Source organism: Manacus candei, unplaced genomic scaffold, assembly GCF_025592945.1.
Source record: "Manacus candei isolate 608988 ecotype Guabito, Panama unplaced genomic scaffold, ASM2559294v1 h1tg000014l, whole genome shotgun sequence".
Taxonomy (NCBI): Eukaryota; Metazoa; Chordata; class Aves; order Passeriformes; family Pipridae; genus Manacus; species Manacus candei.
The window spans coordinates 30,386,394-30,413,135 of record NW_026138062.1 but is presented as its reverse complement, the minus strand read 5'-3'; the positions used below and the strand labels follow the sequence as shown (position 1 = coordinate 30,413,135).

The 26,742-nt window shown below is 38.6% G+C and overlaps 2 protein-coding genes across 4 annotated transcripts in view; both read right to left on the bottom strand.

Moving 5' to 3' along the window:
- The window catches only part of DCLK1 (doublecortin like kinase 1), a 283,428-nt gene extending 270,481 nt beyond the window's left edge, over positions 1–12,947 (bottom strand). Inside the window, exons 1-3 of the mRNA XM_051778879.1 lie at positions 12,905–12,947; positions 3,934–3,989; positions 793–903 (exon numbers count right to left, since the gene is read on the bottom strand). The gene's annotated coding sequence lies outside the window, so the exon portion shown is untranslated. The remainder of the gene's footprint in view (positions 1–792; positions 904–3,933; positions 3,990–12,904) is intronic.
- CCDC169 (coiled-coil domain containing 169) overlaps positions 11,083–26,742 on the bottom strand; it is a 30,878-nt gene continuing 15,218 nt past the window's right edge. The window contains exons 5-8 of one of the 3 annotated variants that reach the window (XM_051778903.1): positions 20,335–20,433; positions 20,082–20,135; positions 16,517–16,593; positions 11,083–13,137 (exon numbers count right to left, since the gene is read on the bottom strand). In XM_051778903.1, coding sequence (XP_051634863.1) covers positions 13,035–13,137; positions 16,517–16,593; positions 20,082–20,135; positions 20,335–20,433 — 333 coding nt within the window. In that variant the 3' untranslated portion in view covers positions 11,083–13,034. The other 2 variants (XM_051778905.1, XM_051778904.1) reach the window with 2 other exon arrangements.

The window sequence follows — 26,742 nt, the reverse complement described above, 5'->3', positions numbered from 1 at the left end:
ACATTTACTGTCTAGAAGAATTGCTTGTTGCTCCTCTTTTAATTTACTTCCATATATTTTACTGCTTTTTTCCCTATTTAGCATGATCCAGGTAAATTTTTCTGGTTATGTCAACTTAAATATATTGACTAATCTTCTATGTCTTTTACAAATATTCATCTGTAGTGTTTGTTCTTTACTCTTTTCATTATTAAATAATGAGATTGTAAAACCATAATTTAGAAACTTTGTAAAAAGAACAGTCAAATCAATTATGAGTTTGAAAACACCTTAATTTTCATTTTCCGTGTTCTATACTGCAGTGACAAATAATAATCTACCAGTGGGAGACCTTTCACTGTCTTGGGGTTTTTTTTTCTAGAAATCTTGCATATTGGAAGTGATTTAAGGTGCGCTGCCTCTTTTCCCTGACAACAGGCAGCTAGTTTCAAACTACCTGTGATAGTTTCAAACTAGCCACGTTGATGATGTGCATGGCAGTTCTGTAGGGAACTCTGCAGTGGCAGTCATGGTGTTTTGTTTCTGACAGTAATTTCCTGCTAACTCATTACTGGAAGTTTGAAAGTGCCTTGAAAGAAGACAGGCCTCTGCTTTCATCCTTCCAAAAGTTGGAAGGATGGAGAAGAAAGAGTGTGTCCTATCATTACAGTCATGCGGGTTTTTCTTCCCATCTAGCTAAATGTCAGCCTTTTAACAATCCGGCTTAAAGACTCATTTTAACAACACACATCAAAGGCATTTTCTCAGGTGAGTTGGATGGTGTGGAAAAGTAGACAACAAATAGTGACTTACAGACATGGAGAGCATCCAGCTGAGAAACCACACTTCTGTGTTAATTGCAAAAGGACTTCAAGAAAAGCTGAGAATTTAATCTCCTCTTTGTGCTCTTGGTCTATTTTTGTTCTGGAATGGGGGAAAGGTTGGTTTCACCTTTCATTTCTTATACAACAGAACAAATTTATAAAAATGTTTGCATTTTTTCCTGAAGGTTTTTACTCTGGCTATGGCAATTATAAAAGTACTGTAACAACAAGAGCTTAAAAAAATGTTTAATTTCCCTTAGGTTGTGCAAATTTCAGTACTGTGCACATATCCAGGGGCTTCTGCCAGCACGACTAAGTGAGTTTTAAGCTGAATAAGAGGCCCTTTACCAACTCAGTTGGTTCTTCTTTCTTAATAACTACATTCTCCTAGAACTACCAGTTTTTTGTCTGATAAAAAAAAAATTCAAAGAAAAAAAGAGAAGCAAAGGGACGAAGGAAAGCATGGACCATAGACAAGGTTAGTTCAGTTGTCAGCTCTTTGAAGAAGGAAGCAGAAGGCAGACAGCAGAGCCTGTGTCATGTAATTCTTTTGTTGTTTCCTCTGCTTTTCAAAGTGCCTTGCCTATTTGATCCCTAGCAGATAGGTGCTGTAACCATTTTTATGCCAGAAGCTTACCATTATAAATTCCTTTTTAGAACTATATTTCACCGTCAAAGGAAAAAAACTTTACCTACTGATCTTCAAAACAACTTGCAAGCAAAATGGCAAGCTATCATACCATCATTACCTTAATTTTTATTTCTGGGACTTACTTTCAATTTTTTTTTTTTTTGGGTTGCACTCTCTCAATGAATGTGGTGCTACTAGACATTTAAATGTCAAAATCCCCTTGAATGGCATTACTGTGAACTCTGCAGCCATATATCATATGTGACTGGCTAATACACATAAGAATCAAGAGATATATTTCATGATGGACAGCTAGACTTATAAATTCATTTTATTATTCCTCTCACCTCCTCAACCCCATGAAAACAAATTTTCAACTAGCTACTGTTATTTTAAGAAGAGAGTAGGGAGAGTATATACTGGCAGGCTGATCAACATAAGTCACCCAACTCTACCAGCTAAAGGTTTGAGTCTGCAAGCTGTTTCTTGTGGGTGGATCTCTTGCTTTGATTGAGAAGCCTGCAGAATTTAAACTGAAATCAGCTACAGCTAAGTTATAAGACAAAAACTCTCACTTTAAAAGTTATTCAAATGAAGAACCACTTGCAGAGTGAAGTCACTTTACATATTATTGTTATTATTGTTATTATTATTATTATTATTATTATTATTATTATTACCCCTTTCCATTTGCTCCCAATTAGTTTTAACATACAAATGTTCTCTGTATTATTTTTTGTGTGTGTTTGTCTCAGTTTGGGCAATAAGAAGAGGTTTTAATTGCTACATCTACCTGGATGAAATCCAAAATGTGAACCAAATATCCTACTCTTTTCCTTGAAAAGCTGTGGACAAAGGCAGAGCAGGGGAGCCAGGGATGAAGAGGGAACTAAAAATATGCCCAGCACAGTCGACAGTTTCATTCAGGCTCATCTCTGTAACCCAAGGGTGTTTGGCAATGATTCAGTTATAATAGATGTTCTGTACTGTTCTCAGCTAGGACAAAATAGCAGATTTTGTCTGGTTCTTGTGCCAGTAAGGAAAGAAAGAATAAAGGACACTTTCCTGCATCAGTTTCTCCAGCAGAACATGACAGATTAATTCAAAATAATTCAAAATATTACTTCAAAATAATGCCCATAGCATTCTGCAGAAGAGAGTATTGATTTCTACTGGTGGTTGTACTTTTGCCTGTAAATGTGGACTGCTCTGCTTTACCCATTGGAGGGTCCTTCTGCCTACAGAGAAAACATTTAGCCTTCAGGAAGGGAGAATGAAAAACATGATAAACTTGCCATGATTTTTCACACTTACTCAGTCTAGACTGGTGTAAGTGGCTGTCACACAGAATCAGGATCAGGGCTCTGCTGTGCTGCAGAAGCAGTCCACGGCCTGAGCAGCCTGCAGGAAACTAGTCACTGTAGAAACCTGGGTATTACATCTTGCTGGGTGGCCAGCCAATAAACCCAACTATTTGCATTTTTTGGTGTATAAAAATATAAGCATGCACAATTTCTACCATTCATTCAATTTTCTTGTTTCTTCTGAGTTAGAAGTCATGGACTCATTTGCAGGATTTAACCGGTAACGCCTGTCATGTTGAGCTGGAAACACCTCTAGAACATGTCAGAATTATAGTGCTTACAACGCCCACAGGAAACAGTTGTCATCCCACAGGCAAGTGAGAAATTGAGTCACTGTATCATCATCATCTCCTACAGCCCAGCCAAGTGTCCTAATTATAACATCATTCCATATTCAGAATCATCTAAGTAAAATGAAGCCTTAAAGATAAGTGCCTTGCCGGCGCAACACGTCAGCTCACATTTGTATTCTGGACATCTAGGCTGGGTCACGACCTGCAGGATGACCTCAGGCCAAAGTAAGGGCTATTCAATATTCACCTGATGAAGTGCTTTATGCTGAAGAGAATGGATCATGGCCATCACTGGGAACTTTCCACTCAAACACGCAAAGCTCCCTCCCCTGTGTTCACTAGTACACATACTGACTCAACACTGCATTGGTTTACTGAGCTTTCCTCCCAGTCAAAGGGGCTAATTTGATTACTTAATGGCCCTTAGAAAGCAAATTTAAAAGTAATCATCTATTCTTAGCTCAACCACTTTTCCTTTCAAAAATGTTTTCCCAAGAGCTCAGCTCAGATGAATGGGATGTTTTCCACAGAGCTGTGTAGCTTGCCTACAATTTCCACCCACCAGCCTGAAGATGGTACTGATAGTTAAAGGTACAATACAGCAAAAAGAAAGAAAACCCTCCTATTACAAACACAAGAAAATCCTTTCAGTTACACAACTGTCATCTGAGTAGAAAATTACAGGTATTGCAGATTTTTGTGGTTTGTCATACATTAGCTTCAAGTTTTCTCATGGAATGCAAATCTCCTCCAAGTGGGCAGATATGCTGTACATGCACTCCCATCTGAGCAAGATTACACAGGTAATGGTGATGGCAATTGTCAATACCAGAAAACAATACCTGGATTCTTCCATGATGAAAACACTGTTTTCAGCAGCTGAAATGATGCCTTCTACCTGAAAATTCAAAGACAAAACCAAGTCCCATAAATATGAGTCATAAAAGTTATTAAAAATCTTTGGTACGAAACACTTCCCACAGATTTGCTTCCATTTTTTTAATTGCAAATCAAATACATATTTTAGAACAATAAGCATCAACACTTGGTTTCTATTTTTTCCCCATAGGAAATAGTATCTTTATCCCAGAGAAGCTGCAAACTTAGACATGGCACACGTTGTCTAGAGTGACTTTCATTTCCTACCTTTTCTACCAGGAAATTCAAGCAGTTTTTCTTGAAAACTTCCTGCATTTCTCAGGTTTGTGTTTCCACTATCCAGATGCCTCAAAGTAACTTTAGATGTTAGCACCTTTAATGCTTTCACCACAGACTTCTTTTAAAAACACAGGACAAGAAATGTACAAATAGAAAAGGCTTATTTGATAACAATGTCATACTTGGAGAGAAAATCTTCTGGTATTTCTGCACATGCTGAAGAAACCTGAACTTATCCTTCCTGAGATTCACCAGCCTGACTAACCAGCTCACAGACAGAAGATTTTGATGCCACCACTGGGTTAAAATTGTCAAAATCACAATTTCAGGCTCTTAAATATCAGTTGTGAAAAAGTAGAAGAGGGAGACTGACCTGCTATATTTAAAACAGTGATTCTCGGGCAACAACTGAGATAGCGAAGATGGTAAGAGCATCTCTCCCAGAGATGTACATATCAGAAATGTTGATTTGCCTGTTGATTTGATTGGGTGAAAAGGTTACACAAAGTCTCTTCAGCATTCCTTATTAAAGAGACCTTTTCCTTTCACTTGATTATGACTACTGTCAGTCTTCTTGTACAAGTAAATTTCAAAATATAAAGCAGTATTTAAAAAAAAAAAAAGCAACTAACAACCTGTTTTATGTAATCATTCCAGCAGGGCATTTTGTGTTTGTCAAACACCAAAGAATTCTGGATGGCTGTGGAAAACATGTATATTGCAATGTACGTGCAATGACATCAGTGATGCATTTATTTCTAAACTCTGTTAACATGAAAACATCTAAACGCTGAACTGTCCCAAAGACATTTGTGGGTTCTGAAATGGAGTACAGTGCAGAATTTTCTGGTTAAGCTACATTTTATCATGAAGTGGCCAATAACTGAAACGGAAGCTCTTCCCACTTGGGTTGGATAAGACAAAGCAGAGTTGACAGGAGCTCTCTGCCATTCCAGGTCATCATACTGATGACTGGACTACTGGCTGGCTGGCTTAGGCTTCTCCCTCTTCAGCATCTGAGTGCTGCAAATCTAATACTACGATTTTTAACCTTTCCAATGCAACCTACAGAGAGTGTCATCAGCAGATTCCCCTTCTGGAACCTAACTTTCAAGCCCTATATAATTTGGGCCCTCTTTGAATCTACTCTGTAAAGTCCTTTTAAAATCTGCCTTAACGTAAACCTTAACACCCCATTCTGTATTATCCAGAACCACTTTTTAAGGGTCCAGAAATCTAATGGATGATGTTAGACAGTCTTTGCACAGATATGTGGGGCAAGTAACTCAGCTATGCTTACACTCCATCTCAGAAGAATGCCAAAAGCATGCAGGTTTACTTTAAAACATCTTCTCTCTCTTTTTTTCTTTATATGAGAATTCTACCAGTCCATTAAACTTGTTAAGCTTTACAAGTAAATAAATTAAGTAAATGAATGTCCTCAGCAATTCTCTTTTGTTCTGTAGCAGAAGTATCTTCCTTGCTTCTGAGCACAGTTTTAGATTTAAAATAGTCCCTCAAAGGTATTTCTTAAGTAAACCATTCAAAGGCCTTTATAGACTAACCTTCCTCCTCTACCCCTGCTTTGTATCGATACTTATTTAAATTTGAAGTTTATAAGAAGTTTGATACTACAATGTTTTTACATTCATGCTGAACTTTTCCACAAAACAACTCAAAACTTGTATGTATCAGTTCTGCCTTTCATTGTATAAACCTATTATTTAGATTTTAGGGGGGTTGTTTTGGGTTGCAGTTTTTTTGGTGTTTGTGTGCGGTTTTTTGTTGTACATCATCACAGCATTGTTGGGAAGGCAGCAGGGTGCTGTTTGTCCTCTGTAGTGTTAGCATGGGGTTTTTTCTGTCTTTTATAACTTTGGGCACAGAAGAATCTTCCATTTTTCCTGATTGGCAATGCCATGGGTACTTCTCCTAAATGATAGTTCTCTGAGACCAGAAAAGTAGTCCACAAAGCCGTACTAAGCCATGCAATTCAAGTAATTTCCAGTGAAAGTTTTGATAGTGAGAGGAGAGAGGATAGACAGTTCAAAAAGGGCATAGCAGGCACCACTGTAGCTGGCGCTGGCACTGGGAAGCAGGTGGTGTTGGGAAATTACCAGACTAGAAAATAATGATTGAACTCTACTATGGTTCAGACTTGCACATGACCAACTTTAATAAAATGAGATGAAGGACTAAGTTTGCAGTGCTGTGAAATGCTACGGTGAGAAAGGAGGTGCTGCAAACTGCAGAGAATAGAAGAATCAGCAATTAAAGCAATTAAGTAGAGGAGTGAGACAGCTATTTTTGCCAAGGTTTTTGGAATATCCACCCTGAAAACCACTATAGCTCCTCGCACTGAATGCCAGCCCAGGGGCACAGTGTGAAATGCCAAACCTCTGCAGAGGTTTTAGCACAAGTTCATAACTCTTCCACCTCTATATCCTTCTTAGCCTTTTCAGGAAAGATCAACTCCAATGATATCCACATGGTGAAAAAATAAGCCAACAATGGAGAATGGTCTGCTATTCTGAACTACGAGATACTGTCAAATGCTGATATATACCATTAAAAGCATGCATGTTGGTATAACTGCTGATTTTTTTTTCCAATCATCACACGTCTAAAATGTGTGGCTTCCAGTAATATGTGAGATCTTAAGATGAAGTAGGGTCGTGGGGAGGACAGAGTAAGTGCATGAACCTGTAAGTGCAAATTACCCTGTAAGGTAATTTGTACACACATGCTAAAGCTGTAAACCTTGGGTTGCTAGTAACAATCTGGGGCATGATAATCCCATAAAGAGCAACAGCAGGTGCTAAAGTGCTTAAAGTAAATCACTCCTGCAGTCAGCGAATTGTTATTTATGTCAGCACCATCAGTGAGTGCAAATTTGACAGGATGGGCAACAGCCAGTGACCCCTGATACTGAGGGCTGGGAACTGCAGGGCATCCCCAGGCAGGCAGGGCAGGGCTGGCAGGGACCATCTTACTGTCCCAGCCAAGAGCGGCACAAACTGGGGGAGTGGTTCGGGATGGGGGGGCACCAGGGGCAGTCCCAGCCCCAGACATCGAGATCCTCCCTGGAGATGTGGACAGCCACGGCTGGGACATGACATCTGCCTGCAAGTGGAGTTGGAGATTGGGCCCCTGTGAGGGGAACCAGGGTCAGGCCCAGTCCAGGATGACTCAGGCATCAAAGCAGAGCCAAGAAATTGAGAATGGTTTTCTAACATAAAGTGTTTTTTTTTCTAGTTTTGATCAGGTTGGAAAGAGATATTTTTTCTACCTCTGTCAAGCCTTTTGTTGATTTAGATTGTTAAGAATTCCCATTACTTGTCCAGCTTAGTACATCTGTGGGTACACCCAAAACCACCAGTCACTGGAGAGGTACTAATACAAATTAAGAAACATTAGCAAAGGCAGTAACAAGCACAACACAGTATGTTTTCAGACTTGGTGCTTTGCTGCAGATGTCTGGAGTGGAAAACACACGCACAGACATCTGGTCTTCCACTTCCTCTCCTCACCAGCCAGCCAAGGACACAGGGCTCTTGCACCCCTCTGAGCCAAGGCTGAGATGTGCTTTCTGACAGCAGCCTAAAGCAAGGCAGATTATTTCATCCAAACACTTTAAGTGTATTTGGACAAATTATTCTTGCCTCAGAAATATTTTATACTAACGAAGTTATGCTGTCAGCTATTACAGGCCTGGCAGGAATTGCAAAGTATTTTAATCCTCCAAGAAGACATTTGCCCAGCCAACAATTTGACTTGTCATTAGTAAATTCCTAGCTCAGCTTTTTAAGAGACAGGAACACACAAAAAAGTATTGCTCTCCAGGTTATTGATTCCTATCACTACTGCATCAGATATCTTCTAAGGTCTGTAGTGAATTGATCTATGGGGTCTATTTTCCCACCTTCATATTGGAGATCCATAGGCTTTAGGGAGAGCTTTTTAGCATAATGCAGCAGCTTGTTGGTTTGATTTCAAAAGAGTATGGAGCTTGCCAAATATCTTCAAAAGGAAGGGAAAAAAAGAGGTAATTTGTCCTTGTAAATACTGATGCAACATGAGAACAGATCTGTGGGCCTTGTAAATATGATGCTTGAAGAACAGGTCCTCTGTTGTGTGCTGGGCTGCTGCAAGAGGAAAAGATAAACTCAAATTTGACTCAAAGAGTCAAATTGCAGCTCAGCACTGCTTCTTAGCCCAGACCCTCTACTGATCCTGGGTGTCACTGTCCCTAACCAGAGCAAGAAAAATAAAGACATTTTCAAGAACAGGATTCAAACAGGTTACTCTGAATTTGTCATCTTATAATTCCTTTCTAGTCAGCAGAGACAAATCTGGTTGATGTGTCATCTGATCCATTTTAAGCATCTTTGTTAGAATGACAGGAACTGCACTCTGAAGGTGTCTGGTTTTTTTCCAATTGACTGCTCATGGAGTCAATATCTCAGACGTCGATGTAGGAATTTTAGGCTGCAAGTTGGGACAGATGATTCCCACACTAATTTTCCTTCTTTTCCTCTTTTTTTAAAGATGTCTCAGTATCCTATTCCTAATCTGCACAGGACAAGTCAAGAGTGAACACCCTTGTTGCTTCATACTTCCCCCAAAATAACTCTTCAGCTGTGCACGATTTCTCTGGTCCCTAGCCTGCATTGCTCTGTTACACCACATCATCCCTTGGCAGATTCCCTACAGGACACTTGCTAGTTGTGTAGAGGGACAAGACAGCTGCAGGGGTAAATGCCTGTTGTACAACGGTGGGGGAGTAAGGCATGTCCTGGACCTCACATGGGATCCTTCTCTTTACAGGGCTGACATTTTTCCCTTTGACAAGACTTGCACAGCAACTGATGTCACTGCTGGGTTGTGTTCATTGGGAAATACCCCGACATGAATCTTTACTGGTAAAGCCACAGCTGTTAAGTTTCTGCACCAACATAGCACCAATATTATTCATTTGATTTAGGTCAGGCTTACTTAGGTTCATTGTGGTTTTACCTGTTGGCTTCCTTCCAGCGCTGGTGTATTTATCTTCATATTACTTCTCAGCATCAGAAACATACTATTTTCCCCAATTTACAGATGGGTACCTGAAGCAGAATTTGTCTTCTCCCAGGCAACAAAGGGAGAGGTGAGGAAGTTACAAGGGAACCAGAGCACAGGAACATTACCAGCCTAGAAAGGAGGTCTGTGGGGTGTTGCATCGGGTTGCTCAAAGAAACACAGGGAAAGCCTGGTCCCACCCGCATGCTGCTCCTGTAGATGTGGGATACTCATTTGGGCTCTACATTGTTCTTAGCTGGTAGTTTATGGCACAGATTAGTGAAGTATTCCAAGATTAGTGAAGCATTCCAAGCTGTAACCTATAAGGAACTACATAAAATGTTTGTATTTTTGGAAGAGAGGGTTAAACTGATCTGCCAAGTTAAATTAAGTACTGCCACCTCATTATCCATTCTAGAGCTGTCTGCCACTAGTGTGACTCCTATGTGTAAAGAGATAAAACTATTGCAATTAGTTATGATTTTAGTCCATGAACTTTACATCTGCTTCCAGATAGAGCTAGTTCAAAGAACAGTTTATGTTTGACACCAGTCTAGCAGCAATAGCAGAAGCATAATAACACAGAGGTTCGCTTATTTATTTATTTATTTATTTATTTGCCACCTAGTCAGTTTTTATATGGAGAACCCATTAAACAAAGTATTTAAGCAGTGAAATATCTTGCTTATTATTAATAATATCCTGAATATGAAGAAGCTCATCACCCAAGTTCTCTGGAACCTGTGGTTATGCTGCATAATTACACAATAATCAGCCACACAGTCAAGGCCCATCCAATAAACATTTGAATTTTATTCTATCATAGAAAAATACACTGCTGCAATACTGATTCATTAAAAACAAAAATAATTATTCAATACCCTCTTAAATCATGAGACTTTAAAAGGAAAAAACAGGGCTTTTTTTTAAAATTTTGAGCTTTTAAATTTATATTTTCCAGAAACAATATGGGTAATTACTTACAATGCCTTAGTTACCTCAAAATCATGACTCATCTGAAATCAGTGGACTTACATGAGTAACCATGTAAAGGAAGCATCCTCTCAAGTGCCAAATTTCCCAGTACACTTATGAACAGCACTTACACACTACAACCAGTATATCTGGAATCCCATTACATTCTATGCTGCAGACAGAAGTTTGGCCAGACTCAAACTTTCACCTCTGATCCTGTCTTCCTCTGATATTTAGCTCCATTCAATCACTGACCACAGCTGTCAGCAATTCAGTTTCCCATTTTTGCTTTCAGATTCCTTCAGTTGCATGTATGATGCACAGAGACTTTAGAGGAGACAGGATTTACCTTGCAGTGGTCAGCAACTTTACAAAAAATCACGCTGTTGTGAGATCAGGGGAAAACCCGACATCACTACACTCTTATATCTACTTTAAATGAACCTAACTCTGTGATTCTGTCTTCTATGCCTAAAATAATAATACATACTATGCTTTGAAGGATTAATTAATCCTAAATGTGCTGAAATATTCGTGTAGAAGATATTGTATAAAGCTTTGTAACTGTTCATTGTGTACATGGCAACAAACCACATTTCACAGGACAATACAATAGCAGTAAGAAAATCCCACACAGATAAATCCAGGAATTTCAAAACAGTTATCCACCCAAAACCACCAAACCAAACAAAAAAATCCTACATGGTTGGGGACAGCAAGAGGCTTAAAAGTTTTATTTAGGTCCAAAGAGACAACACAGCATTTCTGAAACCAAAATCTTCATTTGCTGTTGCAAAGAAAGGAGAGCTGTCAAACTTAATCATCAGGTTTGTCCTTATTTTCAGAAAGACAGAAAGAAAATGAAATGCCAAGTAATTCAAAGTAAGAGTACAGAACTATAACCACTTTGCACAGCAAACATTACAGCTGGACATTGGATTAGAATTAGAATGTTTTAGTGCTTAATTATCATACTACTGAGTTTCAAATCCCGAGATTGCTCCTGGCAAGCTGAAACAGGGACTAAATAGGATATAGTCTGCTCTTCTCCTTAGGTCATTACTGTACCAAACTGTACCAATAAATGCCTCTTTTTAGGCTTCAAAAAAAGTCTCTTTTTAAGTCCTCAGTGTGGACCACGCATGAGGGAAGCATCCAAGTCTCCTGCTGTGAATAAATGCTGTTCTGCCATATTTGTGCAATGTTTCCACCTATTCTGAGGTTCTATAGGGTCCAGACTTGAGTGCATTAACTAACATTTGATTCAGCAGTAGTAAATGTCTGCTGCATGAATCCAAGAACTCAATCTTCTTTACTACTGCAGATGTCCCTTGTCTTTTATGCCAATAGGACCATTATGGAGATTTTTCCCCTTTTCTTATCCACAAAGACAAACGCCAGCACAATCAACCTTCAGAAATTTTCCAGGCAAAAAACAGGAACAGAAGAGTGCTAACCTAATCAGCTGTGCTATGCTGTGAGGAAAAAAACTGGCCAGGCAGATCACCCTGCTTATGAAAGAATAATACCAGGTGCATTATGGTAACATTAGAAATATTCGTAATAAATTTCATACTATGCAAGAGAAAAAAAATGGGGTTTCCATACTGAATAGGCTGCAGGTCTTTTCCCTCTGCATTTCAGAATGACACCCTTGATCTTTCTGGATCAGTTTAATTACAGCAACACTTTAATGCTGCCAGTAATAAAGAACTATTAGTACTGCTCTTAAAGAGGCAAAAAGCTTTCATACTGCAAAGAGCTAGGGATGCTCTTAAAATAATAAAGGGTAGTCAAGCAATCACATTTGCTCTGCCAAGAGCTTTTAAGATGTAATCCAGAGGCTTGAAGCTTCATTACCAAAACTTTTTTCCTGTTGCCACTTGAAAAATTTCTGCTGAAGTTTAATGACTAAAATGTAGGTAATAAAACTGCAACAATAATTGCATGCTTAAGAATGAAAAGACAAAGTAGTTCTATTTTCACTGAAGAGATGAATTTTAGGGCTGGCACTATTTTGGACCCTAAAAGTACAGGGATCAGTGCCACTGAAGAATACAAGAGATTTTTATGGAACACAGACTGTGGATACAAGGGTTCATCTGAGAGCTCAAATTTCAAAGAGCAGCATAACAATATCAGGAAAAATAACGTGGATATAGTGTTTAAAAGAAACAACCTCTTGATAAGATAGGCTCTGAAGAATCCTTAGTAAAAAGTGCTCAATTTTTCTGTTATTTCTACCCATTACTACTGCCTAAAGTAGCTGGAAATGGTGCTGTGCTTCTGAACCATGCAGACGGAAAGTGGGAGTCAACACAGGATCTGTGGCAAGCCAGCTTTTAAAAAGGTTATGTTTGAGACAATAGGTTACATCAGTTTGCCTTTTTCTTCTTCTTGGTTGAGAGGTCAAAATTGCTAGAGGCATGTTTGTTTTCCATGATTAATGTGCAGAGCTCAAGGGTCTACATAGTGTATAAAGACATTAAATATTCTCCAAGTATTCTAACATCCTCACACCCAGAATCACTGATGTGAAGCAGAATGGAAAGGACCAGAGATCACCAACAGAAAGATGGCAACTAGAAGAAAAATTCCATTAGACAGAGGCACACTTACATTAAGGCTGCCAAGAAGACATGCCAATCTGGTTCTGGCATTACAATAAGGCACTAATACTTTCATTTTCAATTTAGAAACTTTTAATCACTTTTAAAAGTGACTGGAAATTCTTGGCAGGAACATTATGTCAGTGCTTTAGTTGTGGAAGTTTGTTCATTCCTACAGTCTTTTTAATTGATCGTTTTCGAGGACTAACCATCTTCGGGTTTCCTGGAACACTGTATCTCCCTCTGAAATAAAATGGGTGAAGTTAGTCATCAAGTGTCACATTCCCTGTAAGCTTTAACTGCTAGAAATGTGCATGCTTTTTATATTTGCATATCTGATTACTATCATGAATTAATAGACCTGAGATAGAAAAAAACAAGTATATTTCTGGGTATGCAGGTTAGCAGAGCATCTAATTATTCTGCATACAAACTCAATCTTCATCTCATGATTCCTGTTATGTAAGTGATGGCATTTGAAGAACATGAATAGGATACTAAACACAGGCACTAAGAGGATGATACCTGCCTAAGGAGGTATTTTTGTCAATTAAAGAATCCCCATCAGAAAATGGAAAAACACTTCATGTAGATGTAATTACAGTGCAGGTATTCCACTCTGGAAATCCAGGCTCTCAAGCCCATCACTGTAAGAAATGCCCATAGGAAATGCTTCCAGCAGACTTCTGAAGTGGTACTCATCATGAATACATACACCACCTACATGAAACCTACTAGAGCTTCATCTTGATCATCTAAGAAGTCAGTGGAAATGTAAGCAATTCTCCAGGGAAAGAATGGTTCTTCCCCAAACTGGAAGGATTACACTCATGACCAAGCAGCATGCATCTCTGCTCCTGTGCAACATACCTCTGTTTCTCTTCCTGTTCATTACTCAAGAGGACAGACAGCACTTTACATACTCCAATGACAATAATAATACAGAGTTTCAATGTCTTTCTCAAGTAAAGGCATTTTCAGGGAAAATATATCACAACATCAAATCCTTATATTCATCATGATAGCCAGATATGTGGTAGAAGCTGTGATGATGTGATCTGTGCAAATTTCAAATTTACAGGCAAAGAGCCAACAAAGTCATCCCAAGGGATCACTGGTCTTCCTGACAGATCCCTTGTTCCAGCTCTGACAAGTGGTCTTGGTCTTGAAGGGAGAACTGTGCCCATACAGATATGGAGATGGTTCTACTCACAGCTGGAACATCAGAACCCAAGCCCCCATGAATGCTCAATAATCGATTGTTTAAATTCAAATTAGTTGATTACTCAAAATCAGTTGATTAATCTGTAGATGACTGTACAGCTTGATGAAGCAGACAGAAAATATCTATGTGGAATTTGTTAGGCATAAAACCTCTTTCAGTCAAAACCAGCTGGACTTACAGACTAAAAAGCCAGGTAGCTGCAGCAATGCAGTGTTGAAACTGAGCTAATAAGCCCCATTATATGCCTCAGTATAAGAGAGGGCTCAGAATGACAATAAATTGGCTGCTCACATTGCATCAGAGATATGAGTCATCAGGACATCCTCAGCTAGCCTATCTTCTTGTCCTCTGAATAACCATAAAAAGGACCTCTACTGAACTGAATGCATCAACAATTAGTGTTCACAATTACTACTCAAAAATCTGTTCAGTGTTGCTTTAATATACAGGTTGGGCTTTCCATACCTGTACCTATAGCTAAAACAAACATTAACCATAGTTTCTTAGTACGTTTTGAGATCCAATGCAGGTATTTCGTGAAAGGGTAACAGAGGTGAAATAAGAACTCTGGACAGAAAATCTTCAAATTATTCTCAAGAATATGATTAATTTCAATCATGCAGGTTTTCTTTTATTTTAATGAAATTAGTTCTCATTAATGTCAGCTTGAACAAACAACAATCAGGCTGTAAATCAATAAGGGCATAATATGACAATGGCTACGGTTTCCTTGTGATGATCAAGGAGTGCATATTACATTCTAGTATTTCCTTAAAATACAAACTATGTCAAATCCCCATTCTTAAATCCATTTTGCCAACAAAGATCAAAGTTTGTCCTGAAAGTTCTAAGTCACTGGTTATAAAAGGCAATCCTTTGCAAATTAGGTCCTTTTATACTAAGAACAACTTAAAAGATGAACAATTATCTTTATGGATTTAATGTACTTTGAATAGTTAAAAAAGAAAACCTCTTAGGTAAAATGGATTGAAAAGGGATATTTGTGATAATACACATCTGAGACCAGCAGTTACAGGACACTTTATTTTATTTTACACTTCATTTTCTTTTGTTTGATACAACGAAAATTACAGAAACACATTGTTGTATAATTTCAGGGTAGTAATGCTCTACTAAAATAGATTGTAAAAAAATCCTGACATAAGCAAATCTCAGTATCTGGCTCATGATATTTAATTTCAATGCACAGGCAGTGAATTCTCCTGGTTCTAGCTTTCTAATCTTCTCCATATGAACCACATTAAATATCACTGGGGCCAGAAGCGACACTCTGGCATATGGGGCACTTCAGTATCCCACAGTGCTTTTTCTATATGAAGAAACTTCAGTTACAGAATTGAATTCACAATGCATTACATTAATTCATATTCTACTAATATCCTCTTCTGGAGCATGAAAGTTCACTGTTCCAATTTACAAAATCCTGTGATTCTGTGCTTACACAGAATGTGAGGATAAAGCTGGTAGGCAAACATGTCCACACAATTTCATGCTCATAATTTACTCATTATATTTTCAGATGATGCCAATATATACCATGTATGCTCGTTTTAATAATATGGGTAAGTGGGTTTGTGGAACTGTATTTAATGTGAGATATTAAATACATAGAAACCATACTAGCTTAAGAAGTCTCTCAATACAAAGTATTTGGGAGAGTTCCAAAAGCAAATATTATATCTGCTTGCTTACACACTTTTGTAGGTATCTGCTTTTGGGCACTGGAGGAAAGTTACTGGGTTCAACAAACTTTTGATACGATTCCCTCTATTCTTCATACTTTATATTCTTAACATTTCCAGTTCAGGTAAAAAGTAAATCTCCTCCAATTTCAAGTTTATCCACAAGCATTACAATCAGAAATTAATTTTATTTCTATATATCTCAGAGCAGGTGGACTCTTCAAATTTATATTTCTAACCCATACAACTAAAGAGAAATCTGTTAAACAATAAAGCCTTTGTATGTTGACATCTAAAATCACACTATCATCCACAAAAAGCTTTATAATCCATCGGCTAAAAAGGACCTAGCAAGGCACTTATTTAATTGATTTACTCTTAATGTACTAAGGGGTATACTTGTTGCTCTCAACTCTGCAGTAATATAAAAAAAATATCCATTTCAAACACAGGTTAAAAAGAAAAATCATCAGAAGTATTGTAAGATTTAAAAAGGCCATTTAAATATATGTATTTTCAACATTGCAAGATATTTAATATTAAATAAAACTGATTGAAAAACAGTATCAAAAATTATGTTAAGAGCAATACTTTGTCAGTGGGGTTATGCTTAGTGATATTTACCATGAACAGAAATTTGCAATGTTTAAAGCATATAATAAATCAGAAAACAGGAAATATAAAGGAAATTTACCTCAGTATCTGTTTTTCTCCCTTGCCAGTCAGAGCATCTGGTTTTTGCCTTTCAACAATTTTAAGTGGAGCAGAGGTCTGTAATAGCCAAAGTTTTACAAAACAAGTTAAATCCTAACCACAATCACAGTTAAGGAAGTAAATATTTCCAAACTAGTTTTGACGTACTATGGCCTTACTGACCTAAAGTATTTTAAGCACATATTATACTGATGCCATGTTGATTTAGGTAATTGAACATATACCAAAATCCCTTGCTGTGCAAAAATATCATTATTTATTAAGATGGATGATGAGAGAATATGTAATTTCAATCAGCATATTTTTGGTGATTTTCTCTATAACTCCACATTTCCAATGAAGAAGCATTATGTTTCTAACATACTTCCCTGAATGCAAAACAAAACAAATTGTAGTCACTTAGTTGTCTTTTTGAATGGTTAAACCGTTAAGAATGGAAACTACATCATCAAGTCCAACTCCCTGCTCCTTGCAGGACTACCTAAAACTAAACTCTATACTAAGAGCGTCATCCAGATGCTTCTTGCAGTCTGACAGGTTTGGTGCTGTGACTAATTCCCTGGGGATTCTGATCCAGTGACTGACCACCCTCCCAATGCAATGAAGAACCTTTTCCTAATGTTCGGTCTGCACTTCCCCTGATGCTGCTTCATTCCATTTCCTCGCATCATATCTCTAGTCACCACAGAGAGGAGATCAGCAGCTCGCTCTCTGCTGCCCTCCTTGAGGAAGTTGTATACTGTGATGGATGTGGTCACTGTGGTGGTTTGAAACTCCCAAGAATCTAATTTTTAAGCTCAAGCCCCTCTCCCACAGTTTCCCTTGTGAGAGGGTTTAGTGATGGTATAGATTTGATATCTTTTTCATCTCATGTGGAGAGTTTTCAGACAAAACACAACCATTCGTTATTGGAGGAAGGGGAAAATATTTACAAAGGTTTATTTACACACACACATATATATATTTACACTGAATTAAATTCCTCCTTTCCTTCACTAAAAGCCTAAGAAGAAAAGAAAAAAGTATTTCTGTCACTCCTCAGGCCACAGTTCCTTCATTTCAGTTTTTTGTGGCACTGGTTAGTGTCCTTCGTTTTCCTGAGGCAGCAGCTTTAAGTATGGCAGTCAGGATGTTGTTCTTACTTTGTGGAAATTCCAACCCCGAGCCCAAGCCTTCGGGGGATTTCCTTGTAGATCTTCACTCCTCTTGGGTTAGAACATTGAAGGTAGCTTTCAGTTCAGTCTTACCAAAGCTCTTCTGCTCTGTCTCAGCTTGCCAGCATGATAGAAGCAGCAGCAGCAGCAGCAGAGGGCAAGGCCACCTCCTCCGCATCCCGTCCTGGCTCAGCTCTCAGGACGACTTTGGGTTTTCAGCTCCTTTCTCCCTCTCTCTAGCTGCTGCTGCATTTTGGGACTCCCTAAGGGTTTGGAAGTCCACCCCTCTCCAGGAAGTCTCTGGGTTTTGGGAAAGTGATACAGTCTTACCCCAAACCAGCTCTGTTGAGTTTTCCTCTGTTTTGTTGCCAGCTCTCCCTCCTGCAGGGACATCTCTGCATCTTTCAGCTGGCTTCATGTTATCTCGCTGCTACTGGCTATCTTTTGGCTTTCAGCCACCGTTGTCTCTGTTCAGGACTGCTCCACTGCCGCTTTCAGTGTCTTCTGCTGCCGCTGACAGTAAGGAAACTCTTCCAGTTCTTGATTACAGGACCCGGTCCAGCTTTGACACTATACCGGGTCTCCCAAAGCCTCAGCTGGGGACTGGGGGCCCTTGGCCCTTGGCCCTTGGCCCCCAGAGGGGCTCACTGGCCCTCTGCTTCCTCCTGGCTCAGATCATGGCTACCTACCTACTAAAAACTATCTTCCCTACCTTCTCTTCCGTTTCTGTGGGTATGTAATTTCTGTAGGGTGCACGTGGACTATTGATTGGTCCAGTATTATCAGTGGGGCAAACCATTACTACCTCAGAGAAAAGGTTTTTCAAACCACCACAGTCACCACTCAGCAATAAGGTCACCCCTCAGCTTTCTCTCATCCAAGTTGAACAAGCGAAGTGACCTCAGCATCTCCTCATAACTCTTGCCCTTGAGGCCTTTTGCCATATCGTTCTCCCTCCCTGGGACCAAAACTGCACCGAGTAGTTAAGTCTGGCAAGCTGCACCAGTGCAGTTAGGTTTACTGTCATGTTCAGATTAGCAACGTAAAAGGTAGATGTCTAAACAGAAAAGTCCCCAGGAAATTAATTTCATCTTGACCTAAAAAAGCTGTGATGGTTTGCACCTTAGACATGATTCGCTCTCCATGGATTACAGAGGATTCCTCTGCAACTATTTCAAAATGGCTATTTTACATTCAGAGAACTAAAGATAGGAATATTAATCTGAAGATTACTATTTTGCTCTCATATGATTCTGAAATCATATGAGTAAATAATTAATTGCTGAAAATATAATGTACTAACCACCTTGAGTGTCGTGGGCAAAATCCTGTCCCCACTGCTCCATTTAAGCAACATGCCAGTGCATATAGTTCACTTCAAACTATGTTTTATGCATGTTTAAATGTTTTTCTAGGGAGCTGAACATAGGCACTCTGCTTGATAGCATGTTCAGCAACAAAATCAGCTTTTATTTCCTATGTTCTTCCTCTGGAATTTCTTAGTTTCACTGTTAAAGTAAAGATATTAACGGTTATCATGGGCATTTCCTGGGCTTTTTCTTGGTTTCATGCTGGACAGTCAGTTTAAGCAATTCTTTCAGATTTCCCTAAGCAGCAATGAACCATGTAAGAGAATAAGTTGCCCACTGTGCAAACACATGAAACACTGCTAATTACAGGCTTTCACCCCAGTTAGCTATGACAGGAATTCAGAGACAGCCTTCTTGAGTGTCACACTAAGCAATTACTTTTACATTATTCAGGAATTAAGGGCTTTTCCAGAATAAAAAGTACTATAAATCTTTACAGATTCCATTGCAGGTTCCTCCAGTCTGTAGTATCAAATTTTATGCATTATGTAATTTGCAGCAATAAAATTTAACCTGTGATTTCACCAAAACAAGGCATCTTATGCCTACCTAATAAAATTAATGAAAATATGTGCTGTAAAGTAATTTTGAACTGGTTGCCTAGTTTGTCTTTAAAAGAAGAAAGGAGAAATATGAAAAAGAGAAATTGATACTTAAGGTAGGTGTCACTCCTGCTAATAATTTGCTTCTATTCTGTTAAACTATACAGCAGTCTTGTGACTAATGGATGGGCAAGCAAGTATCAGAAAATTGCTTCAGCTTTGTCAGCTAAGAGCACTTTGACTATGCTAGGGAACAATGAAACTCCAATTGATACAAAAGCAAAAAAGTATTTAAAATTAATAAACTGTAGCAATCTTTCAATTTATAGCTCTTAACACTTTTTAAAAAGCAGCTTTTGTAACAGATTTGGTATATGAATGAAGTGATGAAACACTTTGACCTAACAGCATTAACAGATGCTGTTGCTATATTAAGAAAGTGCAATGATTTTTAAAAGTTACTGAGTCACACATCTTACCTGTAAGATTTCTGAGAGGTACGTGCGCCGCTCATCATTAGCTTTGTGGTAAGCCTACAGTTAAAGTAAGAGATACAGGCTACCATTAAACAAAATTTTTAAAAGTTGAATCACACAGGAAAACTCCAATATACAGCAGACCGTTTTTCCAGTGACATATTTTGTGGAACTATTCTGATGTATGTTCCACACACACAGTTTGTCAGACAACATAATAGCTTTTATAGATTAGAGGCATACAGTGATTACAAACCTTTGCTTCCTGTTTCAGTCTAAGTTCATAGTCCTTTAGCTGACTCTGGAGACGACTCTTCTCTTCTTCCAGTTGTTTAAGAACCTCCTTTAAGGAACCCTGTGGTTATAGTAAATAAAACAATGCTTTACAAATATTTCCATTCTGTATAAAGATGTCATCACCATAGCCCTTATTTTTTAAGCATTATGATGTTTGTCATTCTCTTTGGTTCTTGTGCACTTTTTGTTTTCATGGTTCTGGCTGGCGCACTGCAGAGACAGAAGCAATTAACCATATGCTACAATTATTAGTTATGCACTACATTTCCACTGTGTTAAAATGATACAGGTACAGCTTTCCACACTCCTGCTCCTTGACAGATTAGCAAAGTAACCTTGTGGTGACCAGTCAGAATTGCTCCCTTCTTCTAAACAAAATTTCCTCTGATTTTCAGATCTTACCAGCACATCCATTTTCAAACCACTTGCCGAGAGAGCTGCTAAACTGGCTGAAGAGGCACATGGGATGTCAAAAGTAACTCATACCAACTTGGCTAGAAAGCAGTATTTTGTGGGAACTCTATCTGTCTTAGGTGTTCAGCCATTTACCTTGCCTACAATTGGGATAAATTAGGGTAACAGCAGTAGTCCATTTTGACTACTGGCACGGGCTGAATCTTTGCTTGCTGTGTAATGGAAGTAAAACACACACTCAAGCAGGACCTCCTCCACTTCTACCATGGAAAACTCCTTCTCATAATCCCTTTTATAAACTGGTCCAGTAGAGACATTCTTATAGAAGCCTCTAGCATAGATGACTTTAAATTCCTTATCTTAGAGTTTCCTCTACCAAGCTCAGGAACAATGTACTCCAACAAAGAGGAATTTGAGCAGACATGCCAGGAGGTCTGCAAACAAGGAGCTCCTGGACAAGCTCCACCACAAAAAGAAAGCCTAGAGAGGGTGGAAACACAGACAGGTAACCTAAGAGGAATACAGAGATTGTTCAGTCAGGGATCAGGTTAGGAAAGTTAATGTCCTGATAGAATTAAACCAGGCCAGGGATGTCAAGGGCAACAAGAAAAGGTATTCTATAGGTATGCTAGTGATAATAGGAAGTCCAGGGAAAATGTAGGCCCTTTCCAGAAAGAAACAGGAGACCGGGTTACCAAGGACATGGAGAAGGCTGAGGTTCTCAATTACTTCGTTGCCTATGTCTTCACCAGCAAGTGAAGGGATGGCATGCAGAGTGACCTTGACAGGCTTTAGAGGTGGGCCTGTGCAAACCTCAGGAAGTTCAACAAGGCCAAGTGCAAGGACCTACAGCTGGGTCAGGGCAATCCCAAGCACAAACACAGGCTGGGATGACAATGGATTGAGAGCAGCCCTGAGAAGAAGGACTTGGGAGTGATGGTGGATAAAAAGCTTGACATGAGCTGGAAATGTGCACTTGCAGCCCAGAAAGACAACCATATCCTGGGCTGCATCATAAGAAGCACAGCCAGCAGGTTGAGGGAAGTGATTGTCCTCCTCTGTTCTGCTCTCTTCAGACCCCACCTGGAGTACTGCGTCCAGCTTTGGGGCCCTCAAGAAGGATGTGCACCTGCTGCATCAAGTCCCGAGAAGGGACACAAAGATCACAGAGCTGGAGCACCTCTTCTCTGAAGACCGGCTGAGACAGTTAGGGTTGTTCAGCCTGGACAAGAGAAAGCTCTATGGAGACCTTACAGCACCTTCCTGAACCTGAAGGGGGCCTACAAGAAGGCTGGAGAGGGACTTTGTCTTACAAAGGCATGTAGTGACAGGGATAATGGCTTTAAACTGAAAGAGAGTAGATTTAGATTAGATATTAGGAAGAAACTCTTTACTGTGAAGCACTGGAAGAGGTTACCCAGAGAGGTTGTGGATATCCTGTCCCTGGAAGTGTATTAGGTTGGATGGGACTCAGAGCAACCTAATCTAGTGGAAAGTATCCCTGCCCATGGCAGGGGCATTGGAACTAGATGACCTTTAAGGTCCCTTCCAACCGAAACCATTCTATGATTATTCAAGGTCAGTTTGTACCTGATTGTTCTTGTACTGAAATGTGTTTTAGGATAAAGGTTCTTCCTCCCTGGTGTTTGTCCCCAGCATGAATAGACTGAAGACATGAGCATCTTTTTTCAACATTCATTTTACTAGGATAAATAAACTAAACTTGGCTCGCAGTCAACAACGAATCAGCTAGAATACCTGGATGCTCCTCTGCAGTTGTATCAGCTCTCAATTCATAACAGAATTTCTTTATTATTTCCTAAATCCTTTGGTCTATACTATTAAATTTTACTCCCATTTTTAATAATTTAGCCTTCAGTGTCTTTCTTTTCCTAAACAACATCCAGATCTCAATTATATTATATAATTGGTTTCAGGAGAGAGATATCATAATCTAATTCTACTTTGTGTATCAAGGTCATGCATTAAATATTAAGATTCTTCCTAAACTTGGTCCTGGAAGAACTCTGCTTGTACTCTCCCAGCAGACACCCTCACTAATCACTGCTATCATGTTCCATTTGCCAGCTCTTTATTCTTTCAACAAATTTCATTTTCATTTTCTCAATTAATCAGTCACTTCCCATGTGACATGGTGTCTTTATCAGAGGTCACAATTAATAAGATTACTATATTTATTGTGTCAACAAATCTACTGTCTCATCACAGAATGTCAACAGGTTTGCCCACCATGAGACATTTTTAATAAATCCATGCTTCAGTTTCATTTTGCAACAATTATTTCTCTCTTTATCTTAAAACTGAAAAAAGTGCTTTACTCCAGCACACACAATGCACATATCTTTATTAAAACCACTTGCAGATCAGTGATGTAGCAAGCCAGTTCTTTCAGAATCCTAAGGTACAGATTACCCATTTCCCTCATTTTAAGCACATCCAGCTAAGTTTTCCTTAGGATTTGGTTACTGTCGTTTCCTCTTTCAAGCACTTGCTGATGTTAGCTATTTTTTGCTTTGTTCTGCATTTTATTACTTCTACCTTTACTGAAAACTTAGGCAATATATATGTTTAATTTAAAGTGAATGAATTCATGATCGCTGGGAGGCTTTTTGACTGGCTTTTCTGAAATGTTTTTGTAGATTTTAAAAATCTAAAATAGCATTTCTTCCTTCTTATTCAGTATTTTCTGATAAAATAAATTAATTATCACATCCACTGATATCTGTGCCTCATCATTATTATTATTAGCCCTTGATTTTTAGTCTTTATTTATAAGTATCACATACGATACAATTTCTGGCAGTAATTTAATAATATTATAGCCAAATTCATCTATGCAAATGTTATATTTATATCTATATCTGACTGTATGGATGGGATTTAGTCTGATGTGAGTATATCTACATTTGAGTGCCAGTATGTGAACTGAGCTCCTCCTAAGAGCCACAGTGAAGACAATCACTGATGTGCAGTGATTCATTCAGCTAAGCAGCTAAAGAGCTCAACTTAGTTGCCATCTGAGATGTTCTAGAGAGGCCAAGGCATTCATGTGTGGCAGATACAACATATGGGTTGCACAAGACACATCCTTCTGGAGCAGTAGTGGGCTACTCTGCACTGAAACATCTGCAAGACTGTTTATACAACTATTCCATGGAAGATGCCAACCTAGATAAATCTAGATACAAATCTCTGTACTCAGCTGACTGTACTAATAAAACCTGCACTGCCTGTAGTAGGAATTAAAATATCTAGCCAAGAGGTAGACATCTATATAGAGAAAAGAAAATATTTGTGTCCTAATATTTAAGTAAATCATATTGTTTCAATGTATATTTCAATATTATTTCCCAATATTATTGTGACTAAACTTTGTTTTCCCTACCCATCCTCAAGATGAATTCATCCAAACAGCTGTTGAAGAAAAAAACAACAACATTTATGGTAAAAGTCTCTCATATCTGCTACATACCACATCTGTCACTGTTATGTTCTTTCATGACAAGTGTGTACCTTTAATACTTGTTGTCCCTTCATGTTTTCATTATCAATGCTATTGCATTCCTGGCTTGTCAGCTTCTCCCACTTGTCTGCTTAGGTCCCCTGTGTAAAATACTTATCTGTCATAGAATTTTTGGGTTTTTTTATTTCTAACACAAGAACCTCCTTAGTCAGAATAGATGAATCCTTTCACTTTTTGTACTGATTACCTGACCATTGCCTTAATAATCAATTATTTCTTCTCATGACCTTAATGCTTTGCTAGGTCTTTATTTACCAGATTTTTTCAGTAAGCATGGAAAGGAAGAAAACATGATTCTCCAAATATTTCCATCTTCTTTTTCCATGGAAATTTCAACCTTTTTTCCCTTTTTTAGCATGCAAATCTCAGATCCAGAAGGCCAGTATCCCTATATGGTATATTTCTCAGAGAGTTTATGAATGTTTGCTAAGAGTAAAAAAATTACATCTGCCTGTTTGAAGTCTCGAGTCTTTTCTAGCATCTACAGATCATGGCATCTTTAATTTTTTTTTTGCATAATTTTCTGTATAACACGTTAGTTATTTGGCTTCAAATTTTATTTTTCATTTAAAAAACCCTGGGTTTTACTGAGATTTCCCTCAGAATGATTTCTGTTGAAATTAAGATTTTGAAGGAGCGTGGCAAAAGGTACAGTACTTTTAAAACATGTTGCAAGAGAGAATAACCCCTCCCACTGTTCAATATGAAAAAAAAAGAGATACAGAAGAGCTGCATCTTTGGAGAATATTTTGCACACGACTGAATTGTTATTAACAGAGACATGAAAAAGAACTTGAGACATGAAAAGAATTGAGGGGTTGTTTGGTATTTTTTTCCTAATTAAAGCAGAAGTACCCCGGATGCAGATGCAAACTTTGTCCTAATACAGAGGACTCCTACAGTCAATACAGGCAATGTTTGCCAATTCAAGGAGAAAAAGTAAGCTGCAGATTAAAGAGATTTGGCTAAATTCCACTAGAGTCATGTGCTATTTCATTTCAAGATCAGTGTCTCTACGGAACTAAACAAGACAGATAAAGAAGGCCTCAGCACTGTCCAACTATGAAACTAAGGTTTTTTGCTTTCTTGACCTCACTGCACATTAAAGACTATGACCATCTGACAGCATATTTTGTACAGCATATTTTGTACCACTTACTACATATTTTGTATCACCACAGTAAGCTTAAATACAATAAATACAGAAGCTTATGCTGCTCTCCAGATTTGTTCTATGTAAATCCACAGCCCACTATTTATTTCCTTACTAGATTGTCCATCAGTATTATATAAGACAGCAGGACTTGGTGTTGCAGCTGCTACTTAACAACAGAGCAATTTGGTATCTCCTCAGTAATGGTACTCATCTAATTTCTTTGAGTTCCTTCACTTACAAAGTAGACTCCTTTTAGATCTTTTCTTCATTAGTCTTTTCAGAAGCACTGTCTATTTTTTGCTGCCAATGCAGCTGGTCCACTGCAGATGCCTGGGCATTCATTCAGCTCTGGAGCAAGGATGCTATCCAAACGCAAGCAAACAAACAGGGCACTACACTGCTTCTGATTAGCAAACAGATGCAAATAGGTTGATAATGTGACTAAAAGTATACACTTACCATCCCTACAGTAACTGGGTACCTCATAAATTGTAATAAATCTATGCTTACAAGTCTCCTGTGAAATAAGAAAGCTGTAAAATACTCCAAATTTTCAGATTGGGAAGTGAAACCCAAAATCAAAATAGGACTGGAGTTGACATAGCACTTCAGGAAGAATTTAACATCCTAATGTTAGTAAATCAGTCTATGCAGTGTCTTACATTCCTCACATTTGGTTTTGCTGAATAACAGGTAGGCATCTGAGCTGTTGCTGTTGTGGTTGCCCATAAGCGTAAGTTTAATTGAGCTGCTTAGTTTGCTGCTAAAAGTTTTCATGGAGTCTCAAAGCAAGGCTTCCTGGAGGTCATCTCTCTAACAGAGCACAGACTGGCAAGGATGCTCTACCCACGTTACATGAGGAAGAAAGCACATGACCCTATCTGACAGCCTTTAACACAGAAAGAAATTAGATGAGTTACATTTTAGTCCTCTGCTACCCTAAGAGCTTGCATTCTCATATCTCATATCCTGAAAATGCCCTTGCCACCATCATACTTAACTAGTGCTGAGATAATTTTTGAAGCCAGGCTGTTAATCAGTCAGAAATGCAAAAATTTATATGGAGGGAAAAGGAACAAGTGAGAAAGGCTGCAAGGTCATGTCTACTTCTGGAAAGGAGGCAGGATTTCAGCCACAGTTCTTGGGTATTTCTTATCAACTTCCCATTGGTTTTCCATCTTTATATGTAATCTGTTGTGAATCCCAGTCTAACTGCCTTTCTCCCAGCTAATACCTAGGAACTTTAGTCAGCT